Below are 21,601 nucleotides of genomic sequence, written 5' to 3' on the forward strand. Positions count from 1 at the left end.
AGTCTTGCAGGTAAAACATGACACTCATTTAGGGGTTGTTTCTTGTGGCGCTCAAAATAAGGGAAACAAAGGAACTGATCTTAGTCAAATCTTTGTATTGAACACTCAGATCCCAGGATTAATCACATAAAACATTGAATAAATCAGTATCATGTTGAGCATCAATGTTTCTCCAATCCTCCTTGTGACCTCAGGGGCTGCTAGCTGAGCTGCTGCAGTTAGCTCACTTTTTACCTCTCACATCTTAAGATTCCTGATGAATAAAATCCTTCTTCCAGTTTAAAGTTGTAGTTAAAAACAATCAGGATTTAAAAAGCAACTGTGAGATTCATCTGGAAAGGTTTAAATTTCCACCCATCTGAAAAACTCGAAGACTTATCGACTCTCCAGGTGATTAGTTGTGTTTCCCGTCTCGGTTGGAATCGACCTACAGAGTATTTTGCACACAGTTTTAATCATCGCTTGTAATTGTCCCTTCTCAGACATTCAGACCACATCTTTTGCAGCTCAAATGATGCTTTAGAGAAGTAAAGGGGGCGTGAACTTTAATGTGCAAGCTAAATCAAACTAATAATCTGTCGTTTTGTGTGTTTCAGAGCTGCTGGGCTCCACCAAGAGACTGAACGTGAACTACCAGGACTCAGATGGGTAAGAGATGAAGTCAACACTATAAAAAGACTTTTTCTGCTCTGCCCCCAGTCATTACTCTTCTCCCTGTGCATCTATAAAACTGTTTCCAGTCTGCAATAACTCCTGCAGGGGCTGAAATAGTGACGTGAAGGTTTGTGTGTGGTGTTGAAACATCGTGTCTGTTTGAGAGTCTCCACAGCTCTCTCTCGGCGTCAGCCGCTGGAACGCTGACTGCTTAGATTCGGCGTGGAAGCTCATTAGGCTGCGAGGAGAAACAGAAGGAGAAAGTTTAGTCTCTCCTTATCAATATTTCTCTTTGTTCAAGGTTATTATTATCCTCCTTATTATGAAGCTGTTTCCTCTCAGCCTTCCTCCTGACTCCGAGGTGTCTCGCCTTTGTAGACTCACCAGCTGCATGTTTGATTTTCTCTTTCTCTTTTATACATATATATTGATTTTAAAGCAACATTTAACATTTGTTTACTGTAGTGATCTTCTGACATCTAGCGCCATCATCAGGTCAACTTTTAAATGTGTCGAATCCTTTATATGTAATCAAATACCTGCAGAACTACAGACATTCATCAACCTCAAATGTCCCTTGTGTTTACTACTTTTTAGCAAATGTTAGCATGCTAGTGCGCTAAGCTAAAATGTCCACATAAAACACATTACACATACAGGCTGCATGTAAGATAGTTTAAGATCATTCTTTATCTGTCCAACACAGAGGAGTCTTTAATGTTACAGCAGTAAATATATCTTTATATGTAAGAAGTGGGGCTGCACGGTGGTGCAGTGGTTAGCGCTGTCACCTCACACGTAAGGTTTCTAGTTCGAATCCCAGTTCAGGCGTAGGGAGTCCTTCTGTGTGGATACTAATGACCGACAGAGGCTTATATTTCTAGCTCCGTCCACCTGTCAACCAAGTCCAGTTACCTTTTGGATTAAGCTTCAAATTTCTGTGTGGAGTCTGCATGTTCTCCCCGTGCATGCGTGGGTTCCCTCCGGCTACTTCGGCTTCCTCCCACAGTCCAAAGACATGCTTGTTAGGTTTATTGGTGACTCTAAATTACCTGTAGATGTGAGCGTGAGTGTGAAAGGTTGTCCGTCTCTTTTGGACCGTTGGAGCAAGGAAACACAAATAAGAGACTTGATATGCAGCCTTTGTCTCTTCATGGGACCTGTTGACAGTAAGAAAGTGTGTCCTGTCAGATTTCAGCTCGGTCCTCGTCCGTCTGTGATTTAATGACCTCCTGCTAAAACAACTCGGAGCCTTTTCAGCTCTGAGTCAACACTGTCGTCGTAACAAAGAGACGACGAGCTGAGAGCCCAAGGGCTGTAAACCTGCAGAGTCTGGGGGACTGCGGAGCAGTACATCAGTCCTGAGACCTCGTCAAGGGTCGGACTCCTTTGTTGGCCCCTCAGAGGGCAAGGGAGGGGGGCCCGCAGAGGTCAAAGGTCAGGGAGCGGAGGGTCAGACCGCGACCGATTAGATAGGAGTGTTTACAAAGAGGCTGGATGACTTAATGCAGCTGTGACAGCTGAAGCATCTGAAGAATGAGACAGGAGGACGCTCACAGATTTGCCGGGATATCAGGAGGCTCTGAGGGAGGCAGGAGAACAACGACACTGTCACCATCTTGTTTTTTAGGAGCCATATTTGGATGAGTGGGTGGAGCTGGAGAGGAGCGAGGGGTTAGCAAATGCTATGTTTTACAGTCTATGCCAAAGGCTAATTTATTAGCTCACTTATTGTTGTGATATAAGCTAAGCTAATAATTCAGGTATGGTGTATGCAAAACTTGCTAATCAATGCTAACACATGAACTACGTTTTCATTCACTGGAAAAACTTGAGCACCAGTTTATGTACTGAAATTTCATCCTATTCTTTTAAAGCTATATGATATATATATGTCATCTAAATGGTTCCCGTTTTTAGCTGTTTTCATTGTTAGCTTCTGAGCTAATGTAACATTAGCCTAGCTTCACTTGTTAACAGAGACATTGGTGGAATGTCACACTGGTTTGAGCCCCACGGTATGTTTGGGAACAGCATTAGCATGTCTGAACTGTAATTGGTGCTCTTCCCCCGTGTGTGTGTGCGAGTGTGTGAGTGTGTGTGTGAGTGTGTGTGTGTATGTGTGTGTGTAGGTGTGTGTGTGTGTTGGGGCTAATAGCCTCCTCGGGGACGTGGGTCTCAGGAAGGAAAAGGTTTTTCATTATTCATCAGAGCTGCTGGCGGCTCGCTGGGAGAAGCTGTGCCGCTGCTCGGTTATCACAGCGCTGCATCTAAACACAACATCACTAACACACAACTTCCCACAATCCTCCAGTGTTCACACCGGCACGTCAGCGGACTCATTAGTCGATGTGAGATCAGTTGGCAGACGGGGACTTTGTTCACACGGGTAAATCTTTTTGTATTTGTTGTTTCACGTGTTCTGACGCGACAGCCGACTAACAGGAAGTTTTAGTGATTCAGCTGAAACGTCGGGAAGTTTTAACTCTGTTGTAAAGTCTGTTCGGATCACAGGTTGACAGGTTGACAGGACGGGACATGTCTAAATCAATAATACCTGACAGATGTGAGACTTTAGACCGATACAGATTCTTATTGAAGAGAGGAAAATGTTCCGGCAGCAGATGGTGGCTCTGAGCTGAGCAGCTTTTCTACTTGGATTTTGCAGCAATACAACTCTGCAAAGGAACCCAGAAGGCTGCTCTCTTAAACAAATGACCTTCATTAGAAATATTTAACATATATATTATTATATAATGTCCACCAATTCATGTGCATACCACAGCCGGCTCAGCTGTGATGCTGTGCTACATGTGCTGCAGACAGGATTGCGCTCTGCTCGTTCTCAGCCCAGGCATCATTTATTATCTGCAATATGTTCTGTAGAAAACATTTCATTATGGTGCTTATCACAAGTATTTCTGCTGGGCAATAAAGCAGTCACACAATAAAATGAATGGTGATGAAGATGATAAGCTAGCAGCCCCCTTACGCTGGACATCCTGTGTTCACAGCAGAGCATTAGAAGCAGCTTCACTACAGTTTTTAATCACTGGGTCTGTTTGTTTTGTAGAAGAGCAGACCTCTGCTGATCATTCAGCTCCCTTTGAAACATTTGTGAACAATGAACACTGAATGAATCCTAACTTAAACCAAGTCAACTCCTAGTAACAAGCTAAGCTAACATCAGCAGCAGCTCGGCTTGCAGCCCCTCCTGCCGTCCTGTGTCGGCTGAATAGCGTCCAGAAGGCACTGGTTTTTATGGTCAAATAACTTCAGTGTTTTAATCAATATATATAATCATCTTTACTTAAAGTGTAACTGCACCCACAGGTCTGACCATAACTCCACCCACTGCACAATTTAGAAAAATGCTCACAGTGGGCAAAGGGCTGAGAGGAGGCTGAGGGGGGGGTGGAGGTGGGTGGGTGTGTCCAGCAGCTCAGTGACGTCCGCTCCCCTGGCCAGAGAAAAATAGAGAGCGACACAGAGTCAGCTTTTTTGAGGTGGAGGACTTCTCCCCTCCAGAGTCCCCTGAAGAGCACTTTGGTGGTGACCGTGGTGGTCTCGAGCTGTTGGCTCCAGCCCCACTAATACCTGAAGCCGAAGCTTTCAGAGCCGAGGCAATGCAAGTGCGCATGCTCCGACCACGATCGTGTCTACGTCACCATCGGCTGGCAAGGTCCAGGGCTGATTTAAAACTGTAGATGGCGCGTTTGAGAAATTTCCAACCCATGAAATGCAGATTTTTATAAACTTGGTAAGAGAATATAATTTAGATTACAGCTCAAAAAACATGGTTAAGTGTGCAGTGACACAAATAGGGGCGCTGGTTTAGCTCAGTGGGCAGAGCAGACACCTCATATACCGAGGCTACAGACCTTGACGCATGCGGCCGCAGGTCGGACTGTTGCCCTCGGCCCTTTGCTGCGTGTCATTCCTCACTCTCTTCTCCCACTGTTTCCTGTCTCTCTTCAGCTGACCTATCTAATAAAGTCAAAATGGCCAAAATAATTATAATTAAAAAACAAATACAGTACTAAAAATGTGCAAAATGAGATTACTTTTTTAATGATGATATTACAGAACAGTTTTTTATAAAAATCTTTCAGCTTTATTTAAAACATTTTTATTTGCAACTTTTTCAGAAGATTTCTTCTGTTTTACACATTCAGAAATATTTTGTTCAAACAATGCTGAACAACTTCTGTCAGGAAAAGTTGCACTGATTTGACAGATATGTTATATAATCGTCTCTAACTGTGTTTCATGCAGACGTGGATCCACATGCAGATAAAAACATTTTCTGTTGTTAAAATCAAACCTTTCCTGCAGAAACTCGAGCAGCTCGTCGCAGGTCTGAGCTCTCTGTGTTTTCAGTTAATTTATTCATGTGATCGTTTAACTCTCGGGAGGCGTCGTCGTCTCTGGTTGAGCATCTTGTTGACAGACAACCCTCTGAATAAGTGAGCGAGTGCGTCGGTAACATTTAGAGCAGGTTCACAGAGGAGGAGCGGAGCTGGAGGTGATGTTTAATGAAACAGAACGGCATCTAGTTCTCCTCGCCAAAACTCTGTCACAACAAAAGCTGACATACTTTCCTCCTGGCTCCCAAATATGTGGCCATGTTGTCATCACAGGATCCTCCACTGTGGGGGTCTGCAGCCCCTCCTATCAAGGTGTAACAGGCCTGAGGATTTTACTTCTATTGGGGAGGCTTTTATTTTGTAAAGAGAGAGGAAGTGTCTACAGACGAAGGTCAGTGTTATAAGGGTCGTGATAGTGTTTGTGCAGGTCGTCATTCATCATGAAGAATTTGTGTCTTTATTGACATGCATGCCTCTGTGTGTGTGTGTGTGTGTGTGTGTGTGTGTGTGTGTGTGTGTGAGAGAGAGAGAAACAAACACACAGAGGACATAAAGGAGGCTTCTTTCTGCTTCCCTGTGAGACAAATTAGTATTTGAGTCCGTGCCGGCCTCCCCGGCGGCGCGCTGGCTCGCTGTTTGGACGTGTTTCTATGGAGAGCAGAGCTGGAATGGGTCCATGTGAATCGCTGTGGTGGTGGGAGATCTGCTCCTTTGTCCCGGAGGAGAGACCCCCGGCTCCCAGCAGGCTGTCACCCGTCTGAGGAGGGGAGAGAAACCGGACGGCTGCTGCTACGAAAAACTCTCACAGCAGAATCCTCGTGTGGAGGCTGCAGACCAAAATTTTCTCACGTTCACCGCCATGTTTTCTCTGAATCAGGAGGAAGCGCTCGTTTCTTTGCAGTGAAGTCTTTGTAGTCGTTGTGATCTCCGTGTGCCGACATGTTGAACCTGCTCTCATAAAGAGCTGCCTGTAAATGTTCTGAGTAACACATTAATCTCGTAAAGATGAGGCGAGCTGTGAGCAAACATCTCTCACATGTTCAGGCCTCTGAGGGAGAGAATAACTTCTTTGCACTGGAGTGAGACTGGAAGTGAGCGACGTGAGATCAAGTCTGTGGTGGTTCAGTGAGAGGCCTCCACGTGTTCACATCAATGTCAAAGATGTATGTTGTAAGACTACATTTAAATAAACTGAGCAACACTTTCAGCTCCATTATGTGCTTGTGTACAAATTTTGCATCAAACTAAGACTTACTTTAGTGCCTCATGGGTAACTTTAGTGTGTCTTTGGGAGTTGGGTGGATAGGGCTGTGGAGCGTCTCTGTTATGGATCTGACTTGACGCTGGAGGACGGTGAGTCGCTCGTTCTACCTCTTGGCCTTCAGCACTCACCATGCTGCACTTTGTGCTGTTTTTAGTCGTGTTGCTTTGCGACGCAGACGCAGGTTTCATGACCTCTTTGCTGATTATTGTTTCTTCTTAACATCACCGAAATACCTCAAACAAGCGGTGACGAGCCGTTTCGGGGGACCAACTCTTCGTCTTCTGTTCCAGAAATTTGACTTTAGTTTCTCCGACCGTCTCTGTTGTTTACTCTTCCACTCTAAACTGCCGCTGCGAGGTAGGCGCTCATCACGTGACATGCCAGCTCCCCCAAAAGAGAAGCCAAAACCTGTTGGTTTAGGCAGCGCTTGATTTGATATCGTAGCGTTTTCTCCGGGCGGAGCATTTTCAACGTCAATATCTCCGTCAGTCATGTTTAGTTAAAGGAGCAGTTCGACCCTGGAAAAAGCCTCTGTCAGTCAAAGCTGGTGTTCTCTGTAATTGATAGAAGCAATAATACTTTAAATTGGCACATAGCTGTGGAGAAAGTTGTACAAACAGCTTGTGGTTTCCTACAACACCCAGCATGCATTGCGCCCCTCCCTCTGAAAGGAGCGGCCTAGTGAGAGACACTAGAGTGAAAACTACCATTTTCCAGTCAAGGACATTGATCGCTGCAGGCAGTGGCTCAGAGCGGGACAGGGTGCGAAATATGACGAGAATATACCGGTGGATCGTCTAAAAACTCTTCAGGTCTGCAGTCGACATTTCAAAACAAGTTTGAACGAGACATGACATCGGAGGCGAGCGTCCTAGATTGAGGAAATGTGGTTTAGCGAGCTCCCTGGCTTTCCAACGATAATGGCATTAGCTCCCCATGATAGCATTATAGGACTGAGGTTGAAAATCAAGGAAATTGGCCCTTTAATCATGACGCCAAAATCGTGATCAGGATTAGTATTCGATTAATTGTGCAGCCTTACTTGGTATGAATACTTCTTGTGCTCATACTGTAGCGTCTGCGTGTGAGGGTCTTCATCAGCACCCTGCGGGGACTCTCGCTTCAGACTAATTATCCGACTCCGACAACACTCCGACTCTAACCCATCCGACTCCGACAACATGTTTGAACCTTTGTGCCTCAGACGAGCTGCTGATGTTGAAGTCTCTCTCCGCTCTCCTCTTCTCTGTAACCTCTCTCAGTCATCCATCCATTATATTCGGAGCTGCCCTCGGCTCTGTCTCTTACCGGCCCGTATGAATGCCATTGCTCACATTACGCAAGAGAAAGAAAGGAAGGAAGAGCAGCACTAAAAACACCCCCCCACCCTCCTCTTATGTGTCTTTATTCTCTTGTGCTGGGCAGAGCTGCTCTAATGTTTCTGCTTTATTTACAGACGACCACATGTAGCCTGTAGCTTTATTTCCTCTCTTGTCCTCACGTGGGGGAGGATGCTGGGCAGGATGTGTTTGGTGCATGACTGTAGACAATGTAGGGACAGAAATTATATTAATCTTCTCTAAAATTGTCCTTGAATGTATTTTCTTTTATTATTTATTGATGAAATAACTAAGAATGTATTAACATGTTTGCCAAGCTTGTCCGTCTGCTACTGACCTAGTTAATTAATGAATTATTTAAAGTGTTTATTTTCTTGTTAGTTGCAGGTATGTCTTGTTAATTTATGGATGGAGAATTTTGCTTTTTTTAAACCTTGGCCCAATTTTTCTACATATTTTTGGGTCGTAATGACCCAAAGGTTTTGGAAGAAGTCTTGGAATTGCTTCAGTAGATTGCTTCAGCTGGCTAGATGCAAATTTGGCTGAAATGGCTGCAACGTAATCCTGCCCGATCCAAGTGTGTCCTCTGACAGGGTCTGATTTTTATTCTAAGTGTCTGACACCACCACAGAAAGGATCCCTACAGAGACAGACCTTTTAGTTAAACATTAAGATGCTTTTTTTTTGACAAAAAACAGCCGTAACATCAAGCCACCAGACTCCATTGACAAAAACACTCATTATACCTTGCAGATTAAAGGCATTTGCTGGTCTTCGGTTGCCTCCTTCTGTCAATTTGTTTGTGTTTTTGTGCAACTTTGGTGCTTTAAATGGTTAGTTCAGATCCAATACAATACTTATGTAACACATAAATGAACAAACAGTTTATCTGATCAAGGCAGCGGTACATCAGCAACTCCAGTCTGCTGCGAGGTAAAAGTACCGATTTAGTCAATGGAGTTTGGTGGCTTTGAAGAAAGCAGCGCAGCGGCTCAAAAACATCCGCGTTTGAAGCCAATAAGAAGCTCTGAGTGGATTATAAATGGAAGATGAGGTTTTTGGCCTCACACTGAAAAAGTTTAAACAGTTTAGATGTTTTTAAAATGTCCTGATGAAGACACAATGAGGTCCACAGATTCAGTTTGCGTGGGTGTGACCGATGCTGTGATGTGTTCCCAGGTGTTGTGGTCGACCTGTAGCTGCAGGTCTACGTCTGACTCACGCAGTTACACAATGATGAGACTCTCCCTCATGTTCACTCAGACAGCCAGTCCCGACACACCTCAGATCATCACACACACACACACACACACACACACACACACACACACACACACACACACACACACACACACACACACACACACACACACACACACACACACACAGACGAACACACACATTCTTGGCTGAATATGCCCTAAATCAATCTGTAACAATTCACCTTCTCAGTGATGTGTGTCTCACGTTTCTACGACCTGAAAGCCTTTAAAGTTTTTAACATTGAAGCAACTCTTTCCCAGCATGCCTTGCAGCAGTGCAGAGTAAACATTTAACCAATTCTTACACACATACCAACATTTCAGAACAGTTTTTCTTCTTCAGTATTTCAGCCACCGGCTCTTTAATGCTCTTTGGAGACACCAGAGAAATTATTTCCATTTAAGGGAGCAGCAGGACGTCTGTGTGTTTTTATGGTTATACAATCCTTAGAATTAGTGGAGAATGTAATTGAAAGAAGACAGAGTAAGCAGAGTAAGAGAGAGAGAGAGAGAGAGAGAGAGAACTGTACGGTTATGGGTGCAAATATGTGACACTCTTTAATATACTCATAAACAATTTGTAACATGTGCCCGAACCAGAAAACAGTCCCTAAACACACCAGCTCATTCTACACACTGTTAGCAGTGAAAGGCTTAACGAGCAGGATTTTCCACATTAAAGTATTCCCTCTTCATCATCCAGCTGAAGTGTGAGCTGGTGTCTGCAGAGGATCTGCCCTTCGTCTGTGTTTCTATTGTTCGTATTATTCTGCTGTTTGGGACGTTTCTGGGCATCGCTGGGCAGTGGTCCGAAGCTCAGCCGACGGCCCGCAGGTCGAGACTAAATGAAAACATGGCCGTCCTGTCTCTCTGCTCACAAACCGTCTTCATGTGCCGTTCTGAGAATGAGAACAGTCGGCTGTGTCTTTGCTGTATAAGGGCCTGTGTCCACTAACGCCCACGACCTCAATTTCAGAGCGCTTCTCACTGGCACTTGCTGTTGCTAGGTTACGAAAGTTGTCTAGCGGCACTTCCGCTTCCCTTGTTTTAAATCGCTTTGCATGCTTCATATTTGCTTTTAATAAAGGAAATTTAACAAAGAAACATAAAACCAATGTAAGCAATCGTGCCCTGGCGTTAGCAGCCGCAATACACCTGCAAATTGTACCCTTGAAAAAACGAAACAGTTAGATTCTCCTCCGCCGTTGTTGTGACAAAGTTAATATCTGAAGTCCCGCCCCTTCTTGATTTTGATTGGTCGGTGACAAAGAAGTGACATTAGGGACTTTAAGCAGCGACGGCTGAGGGACGGCTACAGTGCGTGTGAAACATTCCACCCGGTTGCCGTAGTGATGGCAATCTGTCACTAAGCAACGATTTGTTCCTGGCTGCTGCTGGCAACGGATGAAATGTCTTTAACATGGTGCCCAGCCCTGCTCCTGGAGAGCTACCTTCCTGCATGTTTCAGGTTTCTCAGCACTCTAACACACCTGATTTGAATGATCTGCTCGTTATCAATCAACTGACACTTCTCAGGGGATTGATAATGGGCAAAACTTTCGAATCAGGTGTGTTCAGAGAAACCTAGCCGTCCCCACTGAAAGCACAGCGACAAAAACAGCAGAACCCGAGGGCGCTAAAAGCGAGAGCTCCTCAGGTAAGATGGAGGGCGGAGCAGACAGACGCACATAGTCGACTTTGGCCTATAAAAAACTAAACCCTGTCCCTTCCTGCGGGGTTGTGCGGCGGTGTAGGCGTGTTAGTTTGTTGTTTAACTGCTGTGAAACAATCAGAAAATAATGTCTCATTTCTGTGTCACTGCTTTATTTACATTAACGGCACTCGCTCTCTTCACTTCCTGTCTTTGCGCTCCACCACAGCTGCTCTCTCTCTTCGAGTTTAAAATCTGACTGTAGATCTGTTGTTTAAAGCTTCATTGCCTTTTTTGTGCTATCGAAAAATAACGGAGATTTTATCATTTGAAAAAGCGTGGAAAATTTTGACAACACTATTACAGACAAACTCTTCCACCTGCTGAGAAACAGCTAAATATTCATGATATTTAAGAAGCTTATAAACTTCCTCTGACACTCAGTCCATCACTCAGAGAGCTCAGTGTCAGTCTGCAGCGTCCATCACGTCTGTGAAACATCTGCCAACTTCAGTTTTAACAGGAACACGAGCAGGAAACAACAGAGGACGTCCTGAGAGCTTCAGTCCTGCTGATGTTCCACATCTTCTTCCTCTTCTTTGTATCACAAGTCAAGACTGTCATATATTTTTAATCAAGGATTGTTAGAAACTGATCCTTCTGCCGCCTCTGGCCCTCTCAGTGGGACGCATCTCTTCAGCCTGATGAAGAGAATATGATGCATCTATTATTCACACATGTAATTCACATATGAGCCGATGATGTGAAGCAGCTGCAGCCTGAAACAAACCAAAAACTCTGCTGCATTCAGATCAGGTCAGGTTCAGTGATGTGAAGTCAAAGTAAGCGTCTTAAAGAGGCCGTCAGATGTGAGACACTCAGACCTGATCAAAGGAGAGGAGGAGGAGGGAGAGGAGGAGGAGGAGGAGGGAGGGGAGGAGGGAGAGGAGGGAGAGGAGGGAGAGGAGGAGTAGGAGGAGGAGGAGGGAGGGGAGGAGGGAGAGGAGGAGGGGGAGGAGGGAGAGGAGGAGGTGTTTCTGTTCCTTGTTGAGTTTTAATTCAGAGCTCTGTTATCTTTCTCATAAAGTTTGAGTGTTAAACATGTTTTAAATGAACTGATTGTGTTTAACTGAGACTCAGAGTTTAATGTGCGACTTGATGTGGTGAACTCCGTCTTTATATAAACTCTATTGACTGTGTTTACGATGCTCTCTGTCTCCCTGTGTCACTCAGGTTTTCAGCTCTGCATCACGCCGCTCTCACAGGCACCACAGAGCTGCTGTCCGCGCTGCTGGAGGCTCAGGCCACTGTCGACGTCAAGGACAGCAATGGTCAGTCACACGCACACTTGAGCCCCTTTCACACCTGCACAGATGCACAGATCAGAGCACTTCTTCCTCCAGTGTTTCAGGATCAGTGTGTGAACGTTGTGTGTGATTCCCGCAGGAATGCGTCCGCTGCATTACGCGGCCTGGCAGGGGAAGGCGGAGTCGGTCCTGATGCTGCTCCGCTCCGGAGCTTCAGTCAACGGAGTCTCTCTGGACGGACACATCCCTCTGCACCTGGCAGCCCAGTACGGACACTACCAAGTGGTCAGTCCAACTTTATCATGCATATATTTTGTTTATACATACACCCTTCAGCCATAACATAAAGACCACTGATAGGTGAAGTGAATAACATTGATTATCTTGTTACAATGGCACCTGTCAGGGGGATATGTCAGGCAGCAAGTGAACATTTTGTACTTGAAGTTGATGTTTTGAAAGAAGGACCCCTCAGACAATCAAGGGAGGAAACTGGTTTGGGTCTTTGGCTCCTCTGCTCAGATTATCTGGTAATGTGAGAGGCTGCCAAACTTCCCAACGGCAAAAAAAGTTTCATATTTAAGATTTAAAGTCTGGATATTTTTAGAGAGAGAGAGAGAGAGAGAGAGAGAGAGAGAGAGAGAGAGAGAGAGAGAGAGAGAGAGAGAGAGAGAGAGAGAGAGAGAGAGAGAGAGAGAGAGAGAGAGAGAGAGAGAGAGAGAGAGAGAGAGAGAGAGAGAGAGAGAGAGAGAGAGAGAGAGAGAGAGAGAGAGAGAGAGAGAGAGAGAGAGAGAGAGAGAGAGAGAGAGAGAGAGAGAGAGAGAGTGAGTTGGTAATTATCCGCTTATCAGGATAAATCTAATATCATGCATCCCTAATTGTGGGACTTTAAAGAGGTGAGCAGATGCTGTGGAAGAGAATGAATGTTTAGTTTTGGTTGATGGTTGTTTGAGGTGACGGGGGCAGGAAGTTAAGTCCTTAATGGAGGGGATGAGTCTGTCAGATAAAACGGATTCTGCCAACAAACAAACAAAAGAACGAGTGTTTCACTGTGTGCTGTTTTTACTGCAGTTAGGGGTCACAAGGATGAATCAATGCGGTGTGATTGGGTTTGTGGGGATTCAGACGGTGATGATGAGGTGGATTTTGGGGGATGAGAGGTGATTGGGGGTGTGGGAGTGATTAGCGACCCTGTTTGTGTGTTGTTGTCCGTCTCAGCCGAGCAGATGTGAGGGATGTTTTGTCGGATGAAATGAACACTGCAGAGGTTTTTATTTTTATTAATCCTGAGCTCAGATTGGACGGTGGCTCCTGCTGTAATCACACACACACACACACACGGTTGTGTTGTGTGTCAGGACGGGATTAAGATGAATGTAGGTGAGCCAAACTGTCTCTGTTTTTAACCGCGACCCCCGCTGAGGAACACTTTCAGACAGTTTAGGGAGATTAAGCTGTTGTTGTTTTGTTTACATTGAATTTTATTTAAGGGGGAATATTTGTCTCAACTGGAAAATGCTCATTTTACCAGCAATTTCTACAGTTTTTTAAGCCAGGAAAGGAAAGAAATTCACACAAATCAGATGACAGGTGACAGGATATAAAAATTAATTTAGGCAAAAAAAGTCTTTAACACACTTTTCACTTTGTTTTTAGTTGTTATTTCTGACGTTTTTGTCAACTCTTAGATTGAATCAGCTCAGGATTAACAAATAAAACATTCATCATTCTGGTTTGAGTCTTTGAGACAAGACTTATTTATTTCTGTTTTTAAGCCATAGTTGACTTTAAAAATAGTCCTATCTTTTGTGACCAGACTGCCTTAAATCATCCTTTTAAAGCTTTAGATTAATGTCGAGAGTTTATTTGGGGGGGATCATTCTGAAATCACCTCCTTCATCTGTGTAATCCACCCTGCAGGGTCCCTGCAGAGCGGTGATGATAACACACAGCTCTCTTTGTTTATCCAGCCTGTAGTGTGTCACAGATTACATCATCTGATTGGCCGAGAGGCTCTGAAATATTATCCGCATTTCAAAACCACTGAGACAGTGACGACATGACTGCAGGTGTTTGGATCTGCTAACAGCCTACAAACGCTTACACAGAGACAGGCTAGCAGTTTCCACCTGCTTCCAGTCTTTATGCTAAGCTAGGCTAACCACGTCTGCTTTCTTAGCCTTACAAAACTGCAACCTGTTTCCCTCCTTACACATGTTTTTATCACTGTATTTCTTTCTTTCTCTACATCTCTTGCACTTTGTATAGATGTTGTACTTGTTGTCATACTACATAAAGTAACTTTGTGTGTCTGTGTGTTTGTGTGTGTCAGTCTGAGATGTTGCTGCAGCATCAGTCCAACCCCTGCCTGGTCAACAAGGCGAAGAAGACTCCTCTGGACCTGGCCTGTGAGTTTGGAAGAGTCCAGGTGAGCATTTCTGTTTCTTTTACTTCTCTGTGTGTGTCATGTATGAACCCTGATGTATACTCCTGTGTTAAATGTGGCCTGCAGAACTCTGACAATGTCATTTCTAAGCTACTGGTATCAGCTTTTTCCAACTTTTTTGTGTGCTTAAAACTCTGTCACAAGTCCACAACAAAGATGGAGCTAACAAATATTAAACACCAGTTTACCTGAAATTACTGCACAAGAAAAGAGAGATAAAACTGGAGCAGCAGTGCGACCAGTGAAAAGTTCAAAATTAATTTTCTGTGCCACTAAGACACGGACACGATGCTACCAAGAGGACCACTCTCAGTTATTGTGGTCTGCCTCACCATGACATGTAAGCTGTGTCCCAATTCAGGGGCCACGTCCTTTGAAGGGAGTGTTTGAAGGCCGGTTATGTCAAAGCAGCGCATCGAAGGCTGTCCCATTTTGAAGGGTCCTTCAGATGCGGCCTCCTTTTCCCGGGCCACGAAGGATCCATTGGGTGCATCCTTCGTGGCCCAACATATCCCGAGATTCACTGCGCGCCAATTCAAACGAGATGGCGGACTCTCAAACGGCCGAGGAATAAACTTTACAGTTTAGTTTTTGGTTTCAACTCAATCGAATTGCTGGAGATACACGTTAAAATATGAAAGCGGCCTTGAAACAAATTATCTTTAAAACAGGTTAAGTTGCATCACGTTAGTTGTGATAGCTAGTTAGGCCGCTTGCTACCTGTTGCTAGGCAACAGGAGCAGCGCTTTGTGACGTAAGGGTAAGGGAACAGCTGGTGACGCAAACAGGAAATCTTCCGTAGACCACACAGTCTAGCGTCTACACAGGCTATGACTCATCCTTCATAGACGGCGTCCTTCGAAGGATGCAGCCCCTGAGTTGAGACACAGCTGTAGTTCCATTTTTGGGTGGTGCATGTCAGACTTTGAAACTCAGGAACAACACAACAATGTAGGCACTAATGGACCATTTCTATCGCACGGATCAACAGGAGGCCCCCGTTGATCCTCAAAGTTTTGGGCGTTTTTACGGTCACAATCAGGGTCTCCAGGGGAGAATCAGAGCTATGTGAAACTGGTTTTAGAGCGATGGTTTGACAACACAGTCACAGCTGGACAAACACACACACACACACACAGGTTTGATTGCGTTGCCACGGATACTTTTCTACCTCTGTCGGTAAACATGTCTTGGTGTCTCTGTGTTGATATATCTCTCTCTCTCTCTCTCTCTCTCAGCCTGTTTGCTCTCTCATATCTCATCATTCTGATACACATGTGCACAGATTATCTCGTGAGATGTTTGTGCAGTGATCCCTCACGTGTGTTTATATTTCTTGTTAGATATTTAAGGAACTCAGTCAATAATAGGTGCTGTAGTGTTTAAATGTTTCTGCTCCTTAACATCATTTAAGTCTTGAACATGAATATTCCTTTATAACATAAGCACACGGTATTTATTTCAGCTACACTTAGCCTACGTTTGAATTAGTAAAGCAATTTGAATGTGCTTTAAGTAAATATCAGGTCCACAGAGATAAACAGTGTCATTAAACTGTTAAAACATATGTTTTTGTGGCATATGTCACTTCGTCAGCATACGTCAGCAGGTTATTCACCATATTTTCTCCAATATTTTGTGACTATTTTATGTTTGAATTCCTGCTTTTTAATGTGCAACTCAAAATGTGCATAAAATTAGTCGATGGAAATATAATATTTATAGAGTAAAATTCTTATTTTTCAGATGTTTTTTAATCTTTCTGGTCTCTGAAATAGTAGAAAAGTCTATTAACATGTCTTATCCTGCCATGCAGAGTAAACTAAAGCTGTCTGATAAATTCAGCAGAGTAAAAATACTGTAAGAGATGTCGAGGAGCAGAAGATGAAGGTAGCAAGAAGTTTAAATAACAATAACAGAAGTACGAGCACCTCGAATGTGTGCGTGAGTACTCGAGTTAATGAACTTGGTCGGAGTCGTCTTTGTTTTGACTCGTGAGTTTGTTAAATGAGACATGAAAGTGAAGTCTGATCCACCACAGCTGATTCAAACTGCACCCAGATATCTTTAGAGAGTGTGTGTGTGTGTGTGTGTGTGTGTGTGTGTGTGTGTGTGTGTGTGTGTGTGTGTGTGTGTGTGTGTGTGTGTGTGTGTTTAGGCCTCAGCTGCCGCTCAGTGATGTCAGGGTGTGTCGACAGCAGCTGCTGTGTTTCCATTCAGCTCTCCTCTGTTTCACCTCCTTGAAACTTTTCAGTTGGTAGAAAACAGAACTTTAGTTTAGATTTCATCAGAGATCATGAATCTGTCAGGATTAATTCAGGAGATTGTAAAAAAAAAAGCACATCAGGTGAATATTTCCACCTGATGGAGTGAAGCAGCCAGTGAAAGGTCTCATTCAGCTTCAGTGAGAGGAAACTGGACGATGTTTATTCAAAGAGAGCAGCAGAATTAAAAACACTGATTACTTTTATAATAAGAATTCTTGTCTTTATTTGAAGATTATAAATGAAACATTTATAACTTTACAAAAGTTGATTGGTGGACAGTCTAAAAAGAAACTTAATGACTTCATCTTCTAATAATCTTACTGTCTGTTTGACTTTTGTTAAAAATGTAAACTAGAGAAATAAAAAGTTCTCTCCAATTTAATTTTCTTTTTAATTATTTCATTGTCACAGTCAATTAAAATGTAAAGAAACATTATGCTGATTCGTGCAAAAAAAAAGAATAAATATAAAGAGATATAAAAGAAAGAAGGTAGTTAGAAGAACTTTCATTGATTTTTGCATTTTTCTCCTTCATTTTTCTATATATATATATATATATTTTTTTTTTTTATGTATTTGTTTTATAGATATTATAAAGCAAATGTTTCAGTTAATCTACATGTATTATTTTAATTTTTTTATTTTATATTTGTATTTATTTTTGTTATATATATATATTTTTAATATTCATTTTAAGTCATATTTTTATGTTTGTTTTTTTATTTTCATGATATATTTTTTATTTAATATTTTTATTATATTTATATTTTATATATATTTTTTAAATTTTTTATTTATGCTTTATTTTTCCTTGTTTTTGTCCTTATTGATTTTTCTGTTCTTAAAGGGTAAAACTGTCGAACACTCTTTTTGCAGTTTTTGTTCCTCTTTTTTTCCCATGTTTATAAACTCCTTGTTTTACAAAGTTTTTTTATGGTGCTGCTGTGACTCAACAGATCCAAGATTTTGCAAAAAAAAAGGAAATATGAACAAAGTTAATTGGATTAAAAAGAGGTCAGATCTGGAATCAGTTTTCCTGACATGTTTGTCCTATAAGTGAACTTCAGCTGTTTGTCGCCCGCTGCAGCCAAACATCTGGACTCATTCATGGTGTTTGGGGTCTCTGAGGTGTTAGCTCATTCCCACCTGCAGCCTCTCTGACGCTGTTGCTCGTCCCTGTTGTGTCTACAGATTTCTGGCGGTACATGTTGTCATTCTGTTCGTTCTGTCTCCGTCCTCCTCCTCAGGTGGCCCAGCTGCTCCTCAGCAGTAACATGGTGGTGGCGTTGTTGGAGGGAGAGAGGAAGGAGCCGACAGACTCCGCCTTCACCACCCCGCTGCACCTCGCCGCTCGCAACGGACATAAAGACATCATACGGTGAGACTGGAGGCGCTAATGCTAACATCACTAGAATGCTTTTTGAGTAAACTCAAGCAGGAGAGACCACATCAGTCCAGTTTTAGATCTTTACTGGCTTGTTTAAGACGTGATTTTAAAACATTGCTGCTTAATGAAGCCCTGAATGGTTTGTTTCTGCTGCTCAGTGGTGTGTGGATGTTTGAGGCAGTGGGCGGGGCTTCTGTGGCGTGTGGTTGTTGCCCGACAAGCCGGCACGTTTGAATACCCGGGATGTGGGAGCGTGGACTCTGGTGTGAGGCTGTCTCTTCTTCATGCCTCACATTCCCCGCAGAGCTCTGAAATACACAACGACATCTCCATGACCCAGTTTTACAGCCCTTATCCTTGTTATATCTGTGTGTGTGTGTGTGTGTGTGTGTGTGTGTGTGTGCGTCCGTGCGTGTGTGTGTGTGTGTGTGTGTGTGTGTGTGTGCAGGGGGAGGCTAGCAGTCAGCGCTTTGCATTTTCACATGAACCTGCTCGATGATAGTTTGTCTGAATCCGACTTTAAAGAGGAGAGAAATGCAAATGAGGCCGAGCTGCTTTACGGAGTTACTCTGTATTTCTACACTTAGTTATCAGAGCTGAGAGGAGATCACTGCGGATGTTTCAGGGCACAAAGTTCTCATTTACTCCAATGAGTCTGAAGACTTTTCTGATTCTCTTCAACTTTTTAAGGAACACAATGAATGTGTTAAAATCAGGTGAGGCAGCGATGAACCTGAGACGTACCGTTGTATTTCCCCTTCACGTGCAGAATCCTGATGTTAGGGTTGAGTTAAGTTTTATACCATGCAATGTAGACACGTGACCACCAGTAGACGTTTGGTATATGGTGTTTTCACTGCAGGAGCTGTTCTCACAGGGTTTGCACTTGATGCAATCCATGTTGCAAAGTGAAGTAATTTGGGCTGACGTGAAGGAGGCGAGTGAGGATGTTAATACAGAGCAGGGAGCGGCATCTCACCTGCTAAAATAAGATTTGATTGAACTTTATTGATCCCCGATTGGGAGTAAGCAGCAGAGTAAAAGAAACAGTAATCATGTGATAATTAAGAATACAAAGACCAATAATAGTCATAAAAACTATATAGACTATTTTGCTTTTTCAGATAGGACTTGGATGGTTAAGTCTCTATCTATCGCAGAATGAGGTAACACAATGGTGATTGAGCCTATGGCCCACTGATGAAAGCCTTTGCATTTGCAGTATATAGTATTATTACAGACTGGGTGTCTGTGCCGACTTTCATGGAACAAATCTCAAGCCCCGCCCAGTTAGTGACGCGTTTTCCATCAGCCAGCAGTGGTTGGTCTGCCAGAGAGGGTAGGCGGAGCTAAGCGGCTGCTTTTCCGCTCTCTGCAAGTGTTGCGAGTAAACAGTAATCTACTATGGCTGAACAAACAAAGAAAAGATGGATGACTACAGATACAACTTCAACAAGAAGTGAAAATCCAAAGAAGAAGAAACAAACTCGACGCTCAGATGAAGCAAACAGTCTGAAAAGGAAAGCGACCGTCAGCCAGGAAAATCAAGAGTTACAACCGGAGCCGACCGTGGATGTCTGGTTAAATTGGGAATTGTACTCCTGCAATTACGGTACATCGCCATTAAGGGGCGCCCAAGAGAGTGAAATTGAAATCTTCGAGATTGTCAGTTTAAATAAACTTTAAAAAGTCTTTGTACTGCAGTTATTCAAAACACTGCAAAGACCTATTTTGGGTTGTTACATTTTTTCAACTTGTGTGAGAAAAATGGTCCAGAAAACAAGCATTTTAAGAGTTGTTTGCGTGTGTCATCTTGCAGCCAAAGCTAAAAAGCAAAAATTCACGCATTTTATAAATCTGCTTTATGATGTAGTTACTTCAGCAGCACCCTTTAACCCATTTGTAGCATTGAAATCAAAGTTTACTTTGGGTTCATACTGCTATACTGCTCGTCAACGGAGACAGATGGACAGGTAGTTTAATGTACCGTGAAGGAGCAAATATTTGCAGGTTTTGTTTAACCAACGTAAATAAACACAAATGTTCTCCAAGTCAAATTTGTATTAGTAGCAAAAATGTCCTTTGAAATTGATTACCTCAACTGTTCTCTCATATGAGGAATGTTTGTTTCATATAAAAGCTTCATGTAAAAAGAGAAAATAAACAGATAAGTTGAAATAAAGTAGGGGTTGGTGTCATTCAGCCCGACCTAAAATATCAGCAAACTGCTTTTAGAAACAAACAAAGTGCAAGAATTCAAATGAGAGCGACTTACAGTTGGATTTTGTGTCCGTGTTTTGTTCCAGGCTGCTGCTGAAGGCCGGCATCGACATCAACAAGACCACCAAGTCTGGAACAGCTCTGCATGAAGCATCGCTGTACGGGAAAACAGAGGTGGTCCGGCTGCTGCTGGATGTGAGTTATTTTGCTTAATTGACTTATATTATCTTTTAGATAATGCAGGAACCTCGTACAGATCTATCTTGAAAATCTGAAGATACTCTAAGAAATGACAATTAGCCAAACTACAAATTTAGGCCCTGTTGGTTCTCATAAAACGAACTCTGAGCTGCGATTTTCAAAATGCACTTTTGTACAATTACATTCATTAGGAGGGTTGCTCAGTTTAACCCACAGTGACTTCCCTCCATTCATCTTTCAGTCCCCCTGCAGCAACACTTCCCCTTTCAGTTCAACACTGACGTAAGATCACATCAAGCTTTAACCAAACCCCAGAGGGCAAACTGCATATTTTGAGGCAGCATCAAAGGGATGAGTTAAAGTTAAAGAACTAAACTTTCGTCAGAAGACAGTAACTGTGATCACCCTTGTGTCTCCCCCGCAGGCTGGAGTGGACGTGAACATCCGAAACACCTACAATCAGACAGCTCTGGACATTGTGAACCAGTTCACCACGTCACACGCCAGCAGGGACATCAAGCAGCTGCTGCGAGGTCAGAATGTCAATAAGTACATTTACACAAGCACTGCACTTACCGGTATGTACTCATTTAAAGGTGTACTTTACTTAATTCTTCCTACTTGTGCTTCTTCTCGGAGGGAAATGTCCTACTTCTTTCTTCACTTTATTTATCTAACAAATCAAGACTATAACACACAAAACATGGGACAGGTTTATAAAATATTATGGTTATTTTGAATTTAACAACCCAATAGTTTATACAAGTACAATTTAAAACATTAGTCCATCATGTTAGGAACTGGGACCTGTTAGCTTTAGCCTCAGTCTGTAAGCATTATTTAATTAACAGGGATCTGTTAGCTTCTACTTCAGTCGGTTAGCATCATATCATGAACTGCGACCTGTTAGCTTAAACCTCAATCTGTTATCATTTTATTAGACTGGACTTGTTAGCTTTAGCCTCAGTCTGTTAGCATGATTTTATGAACTAGGACCCGTTAGCTTCAACCTCAGCCCGTTAGCATAATTACAGAACTGGAACCTGTTAGCTTTAGCCTCAGTCTGTTAGCATGATTTATATGAACCAGGAGCTGTTAGATTTAACCTCAGTATGTAAGCATGATATCATGAAATGGGATCTGTTAGCTTCAACCTCGGTCCATTACCATAATTACAGAACTGGAACCTGTTAGGTTGAGCCTCAATCTGTTAGCATGATATCATCACATTGGAC

At 43.1% G+C, this 21,601-nt stretch overlaps 1 protein-coding gene across 1 annotated transcript in view; it reads left to right on the forward strand.

Moving 5' to 3' along the window:
* LOC138604241 (caskin-2-like) overlaps positions 1-21,601 on the forward strand; it is a 66,539-nt gene that overhangs the window by 29,826 nt on the left and 15,112 nt on the right. Inside the window, exons 3-9 of the mRNA XM_069676121.1 lie at positions 597-648; positions 11,772-11,869; positions 11,985-12,130; positions 14,178-14,273; positions 17,806-17,936; positions 20,252-20,360; positions 20,791-20,944. Coding sequence (XP_069532222.1) covers positions 597-648; positions 11,772-11,869; positions 11,985-12,130; positions 14,178-14,273; positions 17,806-17,936; positions 20,252-20,360; positions 20,791-20,944 — 786 coding nt within the window. The remainder of the gene's footprint in view (positions 1-596; positions 649-11,771; positions 11,870-11,984; positions 12,131-14,177; positions 14,274-17,805; positions 17,937-20,251; positions 20,361-20,790; positions 20,945-21,601) is intronic.

The sequence above is a fragment of the Semicossyphus pulcher genome, unplaced genomic scaffold, assembly GCF_022749685.1.
Source record: "Semicossyphus pulcher isolate SPU_LCO1_2020_fin unplaced genomic scaffold, fSemPul1.0.p SCAF_25, whole genome shotgun sequence".
NCBI classification, from domain to species: Eukaryota; Metazoa; Chordata; class Actinopteri; order Labriformes; family Labridae; genus Semicossyphus; species Semicossyphus pulcher.